This window comes from Heterobasidion irregulare (genome assembly GCF_000320585.1).
Source record: "Heterobasidion irregulare TC 32-1 unplaced genomic scaffold scaffold_06, whole genome shotgun sequence".
Classification (NCBI taxonomy): Eukaryota; Fungi; Basidiomycota; class Agaricomycetes; order Russulales; family Bondarzewiaceae; genus Heterobasidion; species Heterobasidion irregulare.
Window position 1 is genome coordinate 2,094,712 of NW_009258202.1, and position 14,491 is coordinate 2,109,202.

Genomic DNA, 14,491 nt, shown 5'->3' on the forward strand with positions numbered 1-14,491 from the left:
TGTGGCACCGAGGGATCGACCTGCTGAAAAACCATCTCGGAGCCTTCCTCTCAGTCCAACAACATCTCCCTATCCTTCAACGCAAGCCCGTTCAGCACGCTCTCAACTGGCATGGAGAGTCAACAGCTTTTTACCTGCCTGTCATGTTCGATCGCTTTCCTCACCGCAGAAGATCAGAGTATGTCTCTCGAGAACTTATCCTCGTACGGACACCGATTTTGTCTCTACAGGGGATCATTACCGCTCCGATCACCACAGGTACAACATGAAGCGTCGTGTTGCGTCTCTTCCTCCAGTCAGCGTAGAGATTTTCAATCAAAAAGTGCTGGAGAGGAGGCAGGAGACCGCCGTGATGCTCTCGCCCAAGGGTTCTACTTGTGAGGTTTGCAAGTACGTAGTCATCCATTTCCCTTGACGCTCTGAAAAAAGTTCTCATTTGATCTCATCCTTTCAGCAAGGCGTACACGACAGACAATGCATACCGATCACACATGAACTCGAAGAAGCACAAAGAAAACGAGCTCAAGGCCGTTACTCGTGCAAGGACACAATTGGCAGTCGAAGAAGAGTCTACACCCGCTGAGGCATCCACGTCTTCAACTGTTGCATCTGCGCAGCCTGAAGAAGATCCTATTCCCCAGCAGCCATCTAATGGGGTCAGCCTCAATGTCGATGCAGATGCAGATGAGGACGACGTCAACCAGACACTAGATCAAAAAATCGCCGCCGCGCGCTCCCGCCTCTCGCCATCCCACTGCCTCTTCTGCCCCACGACTTCCTCCTCCCTCGAAGACAACCTGACGCACATGTCCGTCGAGCACTCATTCTTCATCCCGGATGCCGAGTACCTCGTCGATCTCACAGGGCTCGTTGTCTACCTCGGGGAAAAGGTTGCGGTCGGGAACGTCTGCATATACTGCAACGACAAGGGGCGGGAGTTCAGGACGCTAGATGCGGTGCGGAAGCACATGCTCGACAAGAGCCACTGCAAGATCGCATATGAATCGGACAAGGAGCAGCTGGAGTTCTCCGACTTCTACGACTTCACCGCGTCGTACCCCGATGCGGAGGAGCGCCAGAAGCGGAGAGAGGAGAGGAAGGCGAAGAAGCTGGCTGCCGAGGCGGAGGAGGGGTGGGAAGACGACGAGGACGTTGATGGCGAGGTGGACGAGGTCATCCAGGAAGAGGTCTCTGGGCCCGAGGCGTCCGATTCCGACACCGACAGCTCAGACGAGGACTCGCTCCCAGATAACCAGATCACGTACGGCGACTCCCCCCTCGAGCTCGTCCTCCCCTCCGGCGCACGCATCGGCCACCGCAGTATGCGACGGTACTACGCCCAGTCCTTCCCCGGCGCGCCCCGCGGCGGCAAGGCAGAGGACCCCAACTCCGGTGCTGCGCTGGTCCGACGGCTGCTCGCCGACAAGAACTCGGCGCTCGTCCCCCGGAAGGGCGGGTTCGGCGCCTTCGGGAGCGGGACAGAGGTGGTGAAGGCGAGGAACCGCGGAGAGGCGCGGGAGGCTGGCCGGCACGTGCGGGAGTTCCGCGACCAAAAGCGGAGGGAGGACTTCAAGACGAAGATCGGGTTCATCGGCAACAGCCAGAAACACTACAGAGATCCTCTGCTCCAGGTATGCTCCTCACTGTTTTTTTCCCTTCGAACCTTCGAACCTGACGCCTGGTTTCGCAGTGATTTACCTTGTAGACTTACTAGACCGGATAGACTGAGTTGTACGCTGCTGTATTTCCCGTCGCACGATCTGTATCATGTCCAGCTGCAGTTCACGACTCATGTTGTTGTGGCTGTTCAATCCATATGCATGATTGTCATTCATCATCCCGATCGACAAGAAGCGCTACACATTGGATATACTAGGGTACCAAAAGAATGTCATACGCACGGACTAGGTAATGTAACGATGCGGAGTGGGAGGGTGACGACAAAAAAAGCATAACGAACACATTACGTTTGACACCGAATTCAAGTAGACCAAGTAAGGTAGCGAACGACCGAGAGGTCGATCTTTGCTCATCCGAGGGGGGGTATCGTTACGCGAGATCAAAACAATGCGACGACCAAGAAAGACTCAGGGGAAAAACGTCGAGGAGGGAAGCGGAAGTTCAACTGGAAGCGTTCACGGAGAGTAGGAGAGGGGACATGGTAGATTCTAATACAAATAAGCTGCTGGAACAACCCCCTCCGCCCCCGATCGCGGGTCCCTTGCGTACCACCATCTGCGGACGTCAAAATCGCTTCAGCATGGAGACTCCCGACTTGGCATGAATACAGAAAGCACTCACGAGTGGTCGCGATCGTCCAAGATCTCGAGGTCCTGGCCTTCCGACAAAGGAAGTTCGCCCTCGCCCGCGCCATCAAACGAGTACCGGGCGTGCGCAGGCCTCCCCGCGTCTTCCTCGCCCCCCATGCCAGCGATGGCGTCCGAGGGCGTCTCCGCACGGATGTAGTTGCTCGCGTCGGGGCCTGAGAATGGATCGTGGCCGACGGTGGACGTGGCTGCGCCCGCCGTGGCCATCTCTTCCTCCTTTTCTGAGTTGAAGTTGTCGAAGGGGTTTTGCAAGCCGGTGATCGTCGTGCGAGTGGCAGCGGTGATGTGCGCGAGTAGGGACGAGGGACGATGCTGCGCCGAGTCATCGTCCTCTTCGACCGCGTTGACGTCGAATTTGTTCAGCGCATCGTCGCGACGCGAGAAGAGTGTCCAAAGAATACCAATCAAGACCAAGAGGAAAACGACGCCTGCAGCAATCGCGATAGAAATGAGAATGACCACACCGGTCGCCAAAAAATCTAGAAAACCGTTACAAGTCAATGAGATAAACTATGAGACAACACGAAGACGGGCGAGCACTCACGATGTTGAGCGAAACTGAAGCTTGCGAGCGACGTGAAAAGTGAAGAGATCGCTCCAGGCGTTCCAGAAGATGAAGATGAAATAATATAAGGTATGAAAGTCTGTCCGTCGAACAGCGCCGACGACGCGTTTCCAAAGGACGAGTCCGACAGCGAGCCGGAAACGAGCAGCATCCGATCGGACTCGATGATCCCGTTCGCACTGTGGGTATCTTGCAAGGGCACCATAGCCAACTGCGACACGTTCGTCGCGCCTTGGAGAGTTGATCCCAGCGAGGCCCACGAAGCGCCGTTCCAGAAGTATAAGAACGATGAAGTCCCGTCGAAGGACCTGAAGGACATGTTAGAATTCACAACTCACAAAAAAGTCGGACAGCATACCGTCCTGCAGCGAAGATGCTGCTGGCGTTCAAGTTATTGACCTCTACGGCCGTGACAGGCCCAGGGAGGTCAGAACTACCACCAAGCGCAGCCCAAGTCGAATTGGCGAAAACGAACTCGACCACATTGTTCGGTGTGTTTCCAGACAAAGAAATCGAACCGGCAGCAACAAGGACATCCTGATTGCTCTGCGAAACAAGAACGCAAAACGGCAATCAGTGCCAATCCTGCACCAGAGCACGAATCGAAGACAAAAGGACTCAATACTCACTCCCGCGTAAGACACAGACGTTACCTCGCCTTGGATGCCGTTCCCGAGCACGTTCCACTGCTTCGAAGACGTGTCCAGCGAACAGACCGCCCGACATGTCAAAGACCCCGCCTGCGTGAACGAGCCCGCAACGATGACCGTATTCGCCTTCGCCATCGACGTAGTAAGCGACCGAACCACAACCGAGGACCCCGAGCTCGCCTGTAGCGCCTGCACATTGGACGTGTCCCACTGCTGCTGCGTCAAATCGTACACGGCCAGCCCGTTCGCGCTCGTCCCGGGCAGCGTAAACTCCCCTCCGACGAACAGCATTCCGTTAGCCACGAGCAGCGCGCGCACCGTTCCGTTGATTTGCGCGCCCTGGAGTGGCGCGAGCGTGCCAGAGGTCGGGTTATACAACGCGACGCCGGACGCCTGCGTCGTGCCCGACGTGAACGAGAAATTCCCGCCGATGATGACCACTTCCTCGGAGGTGCTAGAGTTCGTCCAGAATGTGCCGGCTAGGACTGCTGGAGCAAGGGCTGCGGGCGTCGAGGGGAGCGGGGCTAATGAGGAGCTGCTCTGTCTCGAAAACAGCGCAGGCAGCTTGACGTGCGAGATCCACGCGGTCGCGCCCGAGCGGGCATGCACCGCACCACGCCGCCGGCGGGTGGCCGTCGCCGAAGTCGAGCTGGGGAGGCCGTCGAGCTCGACACCCAAGGGCGTTACCTGTGGCACGCCATCGCTGCCCCCGTTCTGCAGCATCACGAACCCGCTCGCACCGATCTTGAGGGAGGAGACGACGTTGCCTGCGACAAACTGCGACTGCAGCTGGCCCTTGGATGGCGCCGTTCCGTTCCCAACAAACGTCATACTTCCGATCAAGAACCCGCCGCTGTTGGCCCACGCGTTACTGCTGACATTCCACACCGCGATACCAGCCGACTCCGAGCCGACGTCGCTGCCCGAGGCGGAGAGCAGTGTCGTGAAATTGCCCGCGGCCTGAATCTGGCCGTCACTAAAGCTGAGACTCGTGACAGCCCCGTTCACGCCGGCTTGCAGGGCCGACCACTGATCTTGTTGAACGTCATACATGGCGATCCCCCTCAAAGTCCCCTGACTCGTCGATGCCGCGGTGTTTGTGAACGAACCGCCCACGAAGAGCTTGTCACCGTCAAGAACAAGAGATGTCACCGGGCCGTTCAGCCCGCCTCCGGAAAGCGCCGTAAGCGCGCCATTCTTGAAGAGAACGATGTTGCTCGCGCTAGGTGATGAGAGGGAGAACGTGCCGCCGAGAATGACGGTCCCAGAAGCATGATGAGCAACAGCGGCAATCTCGTCCTTTGTCGTCGATGTCAAGCCGGTGCTGCCACCGAGGACGTTGAACAAGTCGAACCCGATATTGTCTAAACTTGTCTCTGTCGAGTTGTCGAGCGTTCCGGTGGCGTTGGCGGTCGACGATGAGCTCAAGGGCCACTCGAAGAAGCCGAACCCATTCCGGCCATTAACGCCGTTCGTGCCGTTCGAGTTTGCGGTGGCATTGGCAGAAGTCAATACTAGTTGCACGCGGTCCGCAACTAGCTCGTATTTCCCATCTTGTCCACTTCCGACTGGATTGTCGGCCAACGTCATCGACACTGTGGCGACAAAGTCAGGGGAGCTCGGTACGACAGAGCCGCGGTAAACGAGCTGTGTCGTATCGTCCGTGTTCGTTTGCGGGACGGTGGTCACCCAAGGTTGTTGACCGCCTCCTGGGAAGACAACGACCTTCACGGACGTGCGTAGAGCACAATCTTGGAAATTCGTGCAGCCTGGAATGAACAAGTTGATGTCGTACTGGCCAGACGCGGAAACATAGGGCTGCCATGTGAAACTGGGGGCATTTGCAGGGGCAGTACCGACATCCACCTCGGAGACGAGGATGGACTGGGTTGTGCCCGGGATGTTAGTGTTTACGTCCTTCTCCGTCCAATCACCCGTATGCGAGGCGTTCGATGCGGCCGGAGCGAAGCAAGACACCACATTCTGGCTCTCGATCGATGATGCGAACGCTCCAGATGACAAAAGCTGGAATATATGCAATCCGGGACCCGCGCCTTGCCATTCCGACAAAGTGACCTGGACACCCGTCAAGGTGAGGGTGTTATCGAATGTAAAATCTTGATAGGGTACGGCCGGATTCGTGGAAAGAGGGCATGTTCCGGTGCATGTCTTGTTTTCGCCCGTTGTGGGATCCACGTAGTGAAGTTGCTGGACGGTGTTATCGGGGATAGAAGTCACACTTTAGGGAAAAGAAAATTTTCAATGACTTGCAAGACGGAGGCGATGATTGATGATCTGACCTGAAACCCGTAGTACCCTGTCCGTTCAGGAACGTGTTTCCGAGGCGGATTCCGCTGGCACTGGTCGACTGAAATGTGCGGACTGTGATCTGTGCGCTGTTCCCGTCAGCGGCTAACCATGTGTTCCCAGGACCGTCGCTTCCCGAAGGGCACAGGATGCTCTTGATATCACTGAATTGAGGGTTGGTCGAGGAAGGGGCACCTTCGACCTCCGCATTCTGGAGAGGCACAGGGACGAGGGACGATGAAAAAGGCGTAGCACCGGAGGAAAAGGGGACATTAGGATTGTTCGTGGTGTTCAAGGAGGAGCCCTGGAAGGAAGTAAGGAAGGAACCAGAGAAGAAAAGGCTCGAGGCGGATGAATTTGCGGTGATCGATCGGACTTCCGCCGCAGCACCGGAAAGCCCACCGAACGGAGGAGCGGACCAAGATGATGCCTTGGTGTCCCAGACGGCGACCGAGGGACTCGGCGAGGTGAATTGACCTCCTGCCCATACTTTGCTGTTAGCTTCATCACAGAACAAGGAATGCACGTCTCCATTTGGACCGTTACTCCCGAGGGCGGAGAACGAGGCTGATGAGGGATCATAAGATGCAAGATTGGACGCGGAAACGTCACCGATGGAGGAGAATGAACCCGCGAAATAGAATGTGCTTCCGAGGGCGCACCCGGCCTCGATCTTTCCGCCCGAGTTGGTCGAGCCCAGACGGGACAGGGCGCCGTCGGCCGAGCGTGAAAGAAGGGTAGAGGTCGAAGAATCAAATGCTACAGGCGTGGAGGAGTTGTCGAAGAGATCGAGGCCGGCAAAGGCGCCGGCGAGGCCTACCTTGCCCATGCGGTCAAAGTCCACAAGAGGGAGTGCTGCGCGGGCGACATTGGAGGACGCGAGAAGGAAGAGGAAGGATAATAACCATGGAGGGGATTGGGCCGAAAAGATGTTCATGGCGCCGAGCTCGTGATGAGCATGCGCCGCCGATGACGAGGCGGGACGGGTATCAAGGAAAGGAGAGGGAGGGACTCTTGAGCGGGACGCTAGAGGAGGATGAGGAGAAGAATAATGGCAGGGCCCGCGTCGACTCCAACGTCCTCCATCCAGCCTCGCGACAACCGACGTGCTCGTTCTATTCGCTCCCACGCCCTCACGTGACATCGCACGCGTCCCACCATCTCGCTTTCCCCGTCGTCGACCACGTTTATTTAATGTCGCGGCGCCATATCCATCTAATATTTTGCCGAGGCGATCGTTGTCTCCTCTACACAACAATGCAGCTCAAATTCCCGCCAACTATTTGCTTCCCTTCACGTCGCCGCTCATCGACTCGCCGCGTCTCTTGACCACTGATCGTGATCATGCCGCCACTCGTCTTCAGGCTCTTCACCACAATCTCTGGCCAGTCGGCCACTCCAGCGTCGGATCGTATAAATGGACCCCGTATCTCCTGCTCCTCTGACCAAACCGAGTCCCCTCTCGGCTTCTCTTGCTCTCTGTCTCTCGTGCTCGCGATCTCTCAGACTTGCTGCGTTGAACGCGTCAATATCTCTCGTCACTGGCCAAACGCTCCTCAAATGTCCTCCAAACCCTTTCCTGTCGTCCTCTTCCAGTACAAGCGCGACGACTACGGCGTCGACTGCGAAGAGTGCCTCCACTGGGCCCTCTTCATCCTCACCGACTTGACACTTCTGAAGGGGCACGCTTTTCACGCCGTTGACTATAAATACGCTGCTCCTCGCGCTAATCAATGGAATCACTGGTACAAAGAGGATGTCTCTCTCTTCAGCTCCAATAAAGGCCTCGGCGGTGTCCAGGTCGGCGACGTTCCTGCCCAATTACTCGACAAGGTTGTCGAGCACATCAAGATTTTCCCGATCCCGAAACACGAAGAATGGAACTGCCGTAGCAACTACGCGGCTTTCACTGCATGTCTAAGGATCTAGGCTCGGACCTCAAGCGATCGCTCAACGAGGATGATTTCTTGGCCGATCTTAGGCAGGCCAGCGTCAAAACAGTCGAGGTAACCGAACAGATGGGCCAGCTGGTGCCACACATCGTCTGGGAGCAGGAGCGAGACGTGCGCCGAGACCTTTGCTTTCTAGCTCTGGACGAGCGCCTGACGTCCGCCTTTTTCTTCTTGATAGGTGCACAAGCCAGCGTCTGAGCGCATGAGCAAGCGGTGCGTCGACACTTTTACTTTCGAGCTCTAGACGAGCGGCTGATTTCCGCATTTTTTTGCTCGATAGACCCCCAGTCCCGCGTCCAATTAAGCAAGAAACTCAAGAGATAAACCAGCTGATGCCAAGCGCTCACGATCGGTAGGCCGAGAGTTTTCTTTCTCGCTGTCGACGAGTGCCTGATGTTTACGCCTTCTTCACAGACTTTATTATAGCCGCAGGCATGCTTGCCTGCCTGCATCTTATGGCCCTTGTACCGGTTATTCTTCGCGGAGCTGTACGCTATATAATGGCCTAGTACTTGATACTTTGATAGCCTCCACATGTTTAGCCATAATTATTCAATCTTACTATCTATTCGAAATGTTCGTAGCCGTTAAAGCTGCCCCGCCTGCGGTGATATCACTGCCACAAAAAGGATTTAGGACGTATATCCGCCTCACTCGAGCCTAGACAACGAGCGCAGATGCCCGCGACACCGCCGCATAGAATACAGGCATGGCTGATGATTGACAGATTGCAAGGAGTGGCGTGGAGATGTCTGCACACATTTCCCTCGGAGTGGATCATCCCATCATGGCGGTCTAGACTCCAGACAGGAGCGACTCGATTCGAAGAACCAAATTGATGAGTTGTTCATCAGAGGGTGATTGATGAATGTGGACCCGTTACATCTCAACCACGACCTCCAACTGAGAAGGTCCGACCTGGTCCGACTCAATCGCAGCAACTCATCAGATTTAACTCCGACAAACACACAGGCTCAGACGCCTGCAGAGTCATGACAGGCACCCAGTCATCAACCAGGAAAAGCGCGGAGGCCATGCTCACGCGCCTGACTTTCACAATCGCCGAAACCATTTTGGAAGGATGTCAACACTGTGTCTTAACGCTATCTGGACAGATGTTAGTCGAGACATGTCGAGATAGGTTGAGATTCAGATTCGTTCAACTTCAATCCTACTTCTGTTCGCAGTCACGTGAAGACAATGGCCCGGGGCTGCGAAGTCGCGATCCATTTGCATTGTCCTCGCCTAACTGGGTTAACCACACTGTCGTTCACCCGTCAACCGAGGCAAAAAAATATAAAGCGGCGCACAAGCACCCACAACCAGCCACTTCTTGCTCCTCAACTTCAACCATCCCCCCCTCAAACCGGCCCCGATCACAAGATTAAGAGATGGCGTCCTTCATAGACTCCCTCACGAACGCCAAACACCCCATCGTGCTCGTCCAGTACAAGCGCGACGACCTCGGCCAGGGCGACGAGCCACAGCTCCACTGGGCGCTGCACGTCATCACCAGCAGTAGACGCCTCTCCGGGCCCAGCTTCCAGGTGATCGACCGCGTCCACCAGGACGAGCGCGGGAAGCAGTGGTCGCTCTTCTACAACCCCACCGACGCGCTCATCGGGAACGGGAAGTGTCTGGGTGGCTTACAGGTCGGCACCGTGCCCCACCGGGAGGTCAGCGCGCTCGTCGATGCGGTGCGCGCGCACGAGGTCAAGCCCAAGTTCGAAGAGTGGACCTGCAGGGACTTTGTGCTCGAGCTCTTCGAGCTGTTCAAGGAGAGGGGCTGGATGAGGAAGGAGCTCGCGGATGTGGCGTTCAACCAAAAGGATCTCATACCAGATCTGAAAGTGTCCAGCAGTGCCACGATCAGTCAAGCGAGAGAGAGGAGGTCGTTCGTCCCATACGTCATGTACTACCCTTAGGTGTACAAGCAAGGTGAGCTGAGTTTCTCATGGTGTCCTGCCTGGTGCTAACCATCACCTTCAGCAAGAATCAAATGAGACTGAGGTGTGCAAAAAGGCGGTTCGCCGTGTTTGCAGAATCAAGTAGAGCACTAGACTAGAGGTTGCCAGTGGGCGCAATAATTGTAATCCGTTGGCGTTAATGCATTTCACGTACCTGACGCTGAAACACTATCATAGCCCGATGTATGAGACGCAAGCCTTTGCGTGTCGCGAGATGCTGTGTTGGTTGGTTGTGGAAAGTAATGAGGCTGTATTCCAGGTTCAAGACTTCTATGTCTACAGGTCCTTATCCCCTTTCACCTTGAGGTCGGAAAGATCTACCTGCCCACCGACGGGAATAAGGAAAGGTGAGGCCGTATCAAAAGATCTGTCACAGTGATAGTTCATGAGCTGTCCCCTCTAACTCCAAGGACTTGAGGATGTGAACTCACTGTGGATAGCGGTATCGATGAACCGGGGGCCGCTTCGCATCATCTATGAGGAGCTTGGCCTCAGAGGCATCGTGAGATATCGCGAGGTGGTGGTTGTTTATCCTCTCCCAAAGTTCCCTCGGAGTCTGGTAGTATTCGATGTACCGCGTGATGTAGTTCTCTTCTCCAGGAGCCGGTGCGTATTTGTAGAAGGCTACCGTAGCAAGCCCAGCAGCGACGGTGTACGCCCAACCTTTCGAGGTGAACCCTTGAAAAGAGCCCATCAGCCTGGAGATACTTTGTAACAACCCAATTGGACGAGACGGACCTTCCTTCGGGTATTGCGCTGAATCCTGATGATGGTCATCGTGATGGTGCTCGTTGTGAGCGCTCGAGGACGCTAGCCCACGCTGCAGATATGGAGATGCAGGTTTGGCACGGGTGACCGCGAAGGCCGCTCTTGAGAGGGACATGGTGGTGGTTCGTGTAGACGACGGTGTTGTTGACACCGACCTACTCTCATATTGGCCAGCTGTTTATCCAGCCCTAGACTTGGGTTTACTGCTACAAACAGGTCACGTCACTGCAAGTGATTATCCGTGACTGGTTCATCGAGGTTGATCGTCTTGATTTCACGGGGACTCTGCTTTCATCGCTCCACGCAGCCCAACCTAACTCTATCATCGTTTAATCACTTGTACAGATCCTAATATTGTCTTTCTTTGAGGACATCGACATTCTATCGCTGGCGACAGACCTATAAAGCCTGGGCATCAAGTCAGTTTTTACAACATCTAGAACTATCAGCGGACGAAGTATCATGACCGGCCCACTTCTCCGCTTTGACTTTCCTTCGTCCCCTCTCCTCTCGTCCTCTTCTTCGGAGACAGTCTTCAGCTCAGCCGTACTGAACCGCATGCCCACATTACCCCTCCCGCACTCGGCCGCACTCGGGTCGACGACGTCTCTCTCTACCGCGTTGACTGAATTTTCCCTTCGTACGCCTATACACCTAGTTCGTGCGGTCCCTCACATCACCATCACCAGACCTGCATCCGACCGATGGGAGGATAAGCCACTACCTCCGTTGCCTTCGCCCTCGCCCGCGCCAAAAGGCATCCCATTCAACCTTGTCATGTCTGTCCTCGAATTTCTAGAGCGGAACGACCGCGACATGGCTAGTGAACTGCAGCGCGTGCGAAGGAACATCCAGGAGGCGGAGCGGGAAATCTCGGAGTGGAAGCAAGAGCGCCGCCTGCGCGACGCCGAATTTGCTGATCGGCAGCGAGGGTGTGGTGGCCGCAGCGCAAGCTCGGCGGGTCATTGATACCGAGCGTGTATGGAGCTATGTGGGGCTGTCATTGTATTTCTTTAGTTCGGTTCAAGCCAGTGTACCCTAGGCGTTGAAGGGCTAAAGCTGAAGCCCTGTAACCTGCAGAACAAAATTATCATATACTTATTCTCCAAACATTGGACGCATCCTTCCAGCTTCCAATGCACCAAGCTCGCCCGTATAGGGCTGTAAACATGCAAGGCATAGATCCCTACATCACGTTGCTGTTGATCAATTCTGTGCAGATGCATTGATCTCTTCGAACCATCGATAGTTGTGATACTTTCTTTGTTTGATCGAATCTCTAAGATATCAACGTTCTTCAATGCAGAAGCCCATTGTGAGTTTAGCTACATCTCAGACCCTTGATTGACCATTGCTGATGATGATGCTTCACAGGACCATTGCTGCCATCATGCATGTGCATCGCAAACAGACTGGGCCTCCGGATTCTGCGTGACTTGTGTTTTCTGTGTATTGCTTAGTTTATTCATCACGTTCAATCCAGATTCATTAAGGAGGTCGGTCACTCAGTGTAAAACTTGAAACCTGATCATGAGGGCATTCGTCCTTGATCAATCAGTGTCACGACACTGTTGACGGGATCATTGCGTACGTGCAGTGGTCTGGACATGAATCACGGTCTTTTTGTTGTATGATAAGCTGAAGGAAACGCAGTACTATTGTCCTATGCCTCAGTCGTCGGGGAAAATTGCAAATTTTCAACTTTGTGCCTGCCATGATTGAAGGCGTTCTCTATGAGCATTCAGATTAATCATAGATACTGATATTTTGTCTAGGAGTAGCTCTATCGGCCCTATAGGTCTTCTTCAATAATCACCCCACAATCACCGCAACGAACGTCGATCTTCCTTTCGTAGGATTTATGCAATGTCATCTGTAAAGATTCGCTTATATCACTTTCGTATGATTGTTCCATCCTCCTCCACCGACGCACATTTGGTCACGGCTCATTAAGGACGACCCTGACGACTAGAGACTTGTTCGATCTGGTTCCTCGTGAGCACTTCTTCGTTGTACGCCGGCAGTGTCCTTCTTCGACCCTACTCTGAGTTGCTCCTTTGTCCAGGGCAGTTTCATGGCGCTTTCAAAATCTGATCGTTAACCCACCTCCGCGTGGTTCATGGCTGCTGGGTATAAACCTTGTACCGTAAATGGCAGCGAAATCGATCCGCTAAACCATGGCATTTCACCTAGCTCTGGCAAATCTCAGGACAAACGCGGGGGTCCGAGGGATGTTCACGAACGCTGACCCCCCACATTTCACTGATCCAGTTCATCGTCTTCATATGTAAGCCATGTTCCTGCATAGACTCGACTGGAACCGACTCCCTATTTATAGCCCTGTAATCAAAGCATAACCGCCGTCTCAGAAAAGTCGACTACATTACCTTCGATATCAATCAAGTGCTCTCGGTCACTATGGTCCTGACCTTCGCCTGCCTCTTCCGAACGGCTCCTGGCGTGTACATCTTTTGGGACGCCCGATATTACCGCGCGCCTCGTTTTGTATGGCTACTCAATTGTCTCTTCACCGGGGCACTCCGCTTCTAGTTGTCAAATTCTACGAAGCCATCGTCTTTGGCAGCGCTCCGTCTACTGAGGTAGTATGATGTGCTTTCCGCCCCAGGAATATCGATGACCGTAATTAGGCCAACCACAAATCCCTCGAGTGATTGTAAAACTGGGGTGACATCGCTCTCTGAGAAGAGCGCACTTACGTTTGGAGAAATACCAATACCGCCACAGACGTTGTGAGCAGCGCCTTGCCGTATTTTGTTGACTTTTTTTGGTAAGGCTGCAGCGAATAGGTGTGTCTAGCTTCAAAATTCCATCCCGAGGTCCGTGAAGCCACTTGGCACCCGCATGTCTCATTTCCGAACCAGCTTCGAACGGAGATCCGAGTTTCAATTGGTTGAGTTGTGTATTCGTCCTTGATCTTTGACTCTTCGTTCGAGTGGAAAGGCACACCGTACACTCTGGAGCCTCTCAGAGCCCGCAGATCCTATGAACCGGCGTCGACTACAACACCTGCCAAATCCGGACTCTGCTACAAATTCGCCGTCAACATGGCCGAATAATCGAGATAAATCGGGATCCCTACTATTCGCTACTTTTAGTCGCCGCTAACAAGTGTTCGAGATCTCTTCTAGAACGAATCGCTCTCCTAGACCAAACCGTCTGCGCCCATGAGTTTCTGGTATGGCAGACTCCAGATCAGTTGGACAGGATGACGTCAGACTATATCCCGCGTCTCTGAGCCAGTCCTCAGATCGCCCATCCTGCTCCTCCCCCAACGACGCCCATCTGTTCCGAGAAACAACGACCACTGTCCACCATGTGTGCGTGATTCGGTGTCCTTTCCAATTCACTTTGCTGATTTGGGATCACAGCTACCACCGTGAAAGGGACTGCAACGAATGAAAGAGTCCGTTCCAGACGCCAGAGCTCCCTCGACGAGAGCACCATTCAATATCTCGAGAAGCGTCTGGAACAGCGCCCCGATAAGCAAGAGCTTCAGGGTCGTAACATCCTCAAAGGTCCGCTTCTTCGAAACCTAGTTCCGTGTCACTTCGAGATGACCGATGTATGATGTCGTAACAGAAGACAACGTCGCGCCGGCGTTGCAAGCTGCGAAGGAGCGGCTGCAGCGGTCGCAGCTCGAGGTAGGTCCATGGACGCACACTTGTATGCACGGGAGCGAGCGACTGATCCATGTGACTCAGGATAAACTAGACCACGCGCTCCAGCAGAGACCCAAGCCGGAGGAGCTGGTGAAGGAAGGCATTCTGAAAGGTGCGAACATTCCGATATCCAGCGTCTCGCACTCAAATGTAGATTTGACATCTGTTAGAGGATGAAGCACCCGGAGTATGAATCTACTCCACTGCAGGGTGAATTCGACAATCTCGATCCGGCGTCTCCATTAAGGCTTGTTCGCTGTACGAGTACGTACTTC

General features: G+C 54.5%; 8 protein-coding genes across 8 annotated transcripts; 6 read left to right on the forward strand and 2 right to left on the reverse strand.

The window, feature by feature from the left end:
- The first annotated feature begins 67 nt into the window (after window positions 1-67).
- HETIRDRAFT_146462 (uncharacterized protein) lies at window positions 68-1,836 on the forward strand. Its single transcript, XM_009549419.1, has 4 exons — window positions 68-178; window positions 231-390; window positions 455-1,631; window positions 1,691-1,836. The coding sequence occupies exons 1-4, from the start codon at window positions 112-114 to the stop codon at window positions 1,691-1,693; spliced, it is 1,407 nt and encodes a 468-aa protein (XP_009547714.1). The 5' UTR covers window positions 68-111; the 3' UTR covers window positions 1,694-1,836.
- Window positions 1,809-6,759, reverse strand: HETIRDRAFT_385738 (uncharacterized protein). The gene is made up of 6 exons (XM_009549420.1): window positions 5,843-6,759; window positions 3,522-5,781; window positions 3,251-3,438; window positions 2,872-3,200; window positions 2,302-2,806; window positions 1,809-2,235 (listed from the first exon to the last, which is right to left on the reverse strand). The coding sequence occupies exons 1-6, from the start codon at window positions 6,676-6,678 to the stop codon at window positions 2,169-2,171; spliced, it is 4,185 nt and encodes a 1,394-aa protein (XP_009547715.1). The 5' UTR covers window positions 6,679-6,759; the 3' UTR covers window positions 1,809-2,168.
- Window positions 6,760-7,193: 434 nt separating this feature from the next.
- HETIRDRAFT_102092 (uncharacterized protein) lies at window positions 7,194-8,157 on the forward strand (the record flags this gene model as incomplete). The annotated part of the gene is made up of 4 exons (XM_009549421.1): window positions 7,194-7,737; window positions 7,779-7,912; window positions 7,980-8,014; window positions 8,082-8,157. The coding sequence occupies 4 exons, from the start codon at window positions 7,194-7,196 to the stop codon at window positions 8,155-8,157; spliced, it is 789 nt and encodes a 262-aa protein (XP_009547716.1).
- A 1,035-nt stretch (window positions 8,158-9,192) lies between these two features.
- On the forward strand, window positions 9,193-9,726 carry HETIRDRAFT_427855 (uncharacterized protein; the record flags this gene model as incomplete). Its single annotated transcript, XM_009549422.1, has 1 exon — window positions 9,193-9,726. The coding sequence occupies one exon, from the start codon at window positions 9,193-9,195 to the stop codon at window positions 9,724-9,726; it is 534 nt and encodes a 177-aa protein (XP_009547717.1).
- A 318-nt stretch (window positions 9,727-10,044) lies between these two features.
- Window positions 10,045-10,462, reverse strand: HETIRDRAFT_319326 (uncharacterized protein; the record flags this gene model as incomplete). Its single annotated transcript, XM_009549423.1, has 2 exons — window positions 10,045-10,135; window positions 10,200-10,462. 2 exons carry the CDS (start codon window positions 10,460-10,462, stop codon window positions 10,045-10,047), a joined length of 354 nt encoding a protein of 117 aa, XP_009547718.1.
- Window positions 10,463-10,998: 536 nt separating this feature from the next.
- HETIRDRAFT_102095 (uncharacterized protein) lies at window positions 10,999-11,505 on the forward strand (the record flags this gene model as incomplete). The annotated part of the gene is made up of 1 exon (XM_009549424.1): window positions 10,999-11,505. The coding sequence occupies one exon, from the start codon at window positions 10,999-11,001 to the stop codon at window positions 11,503-11,505; it is 507 nt and encodes a 168-aa protein (XP_009547719.1).
- Window positions 11,506-11,836: 331 nt separating this feature from the next.
- HETIRDRAFT_169785 (uncharacterized protein) lies at window positions 11,837-12,057 on the forward strand (the record flags this gene model as incomplete). The annotated part of the gene is made up of 2 exons (XM_009549425.1): window positions 11,837-11,851; window positions 11,911-12,057. 2 exons carry the CDS (start codon window positions 11,837-11,839, stop codon window positions 12,055-12,057), a joined length of 162 nt encoding a protein of 53 aa, XP_009547720.1.
- A 1,813-nt stretch (window positions 12,058-13,870) lies between these two features.
- On the forward strand, window positions 13,871-14,409 carry HETIRDRAFT_427857 (uncharacterized protein; the record flags this gene model as incomplete). Its single annotated transcript, XM_009549426.1, has 5 exons — window positions 13,871-13,874; window positions 13,926-14,072; window positions 14,137-14,198; window positions 14,259-14,328; window positions 14,387-14,409. 5 exons carry the CDS (start codon window positions 13,871-13,873, stop codon window positions 14,407-14,409), a joined length of 306 nt encoding a protein of 101 aa, XP_009547721.1.
- Window positions 14,410-14,491: the final 82 nt, after the last annotated feature.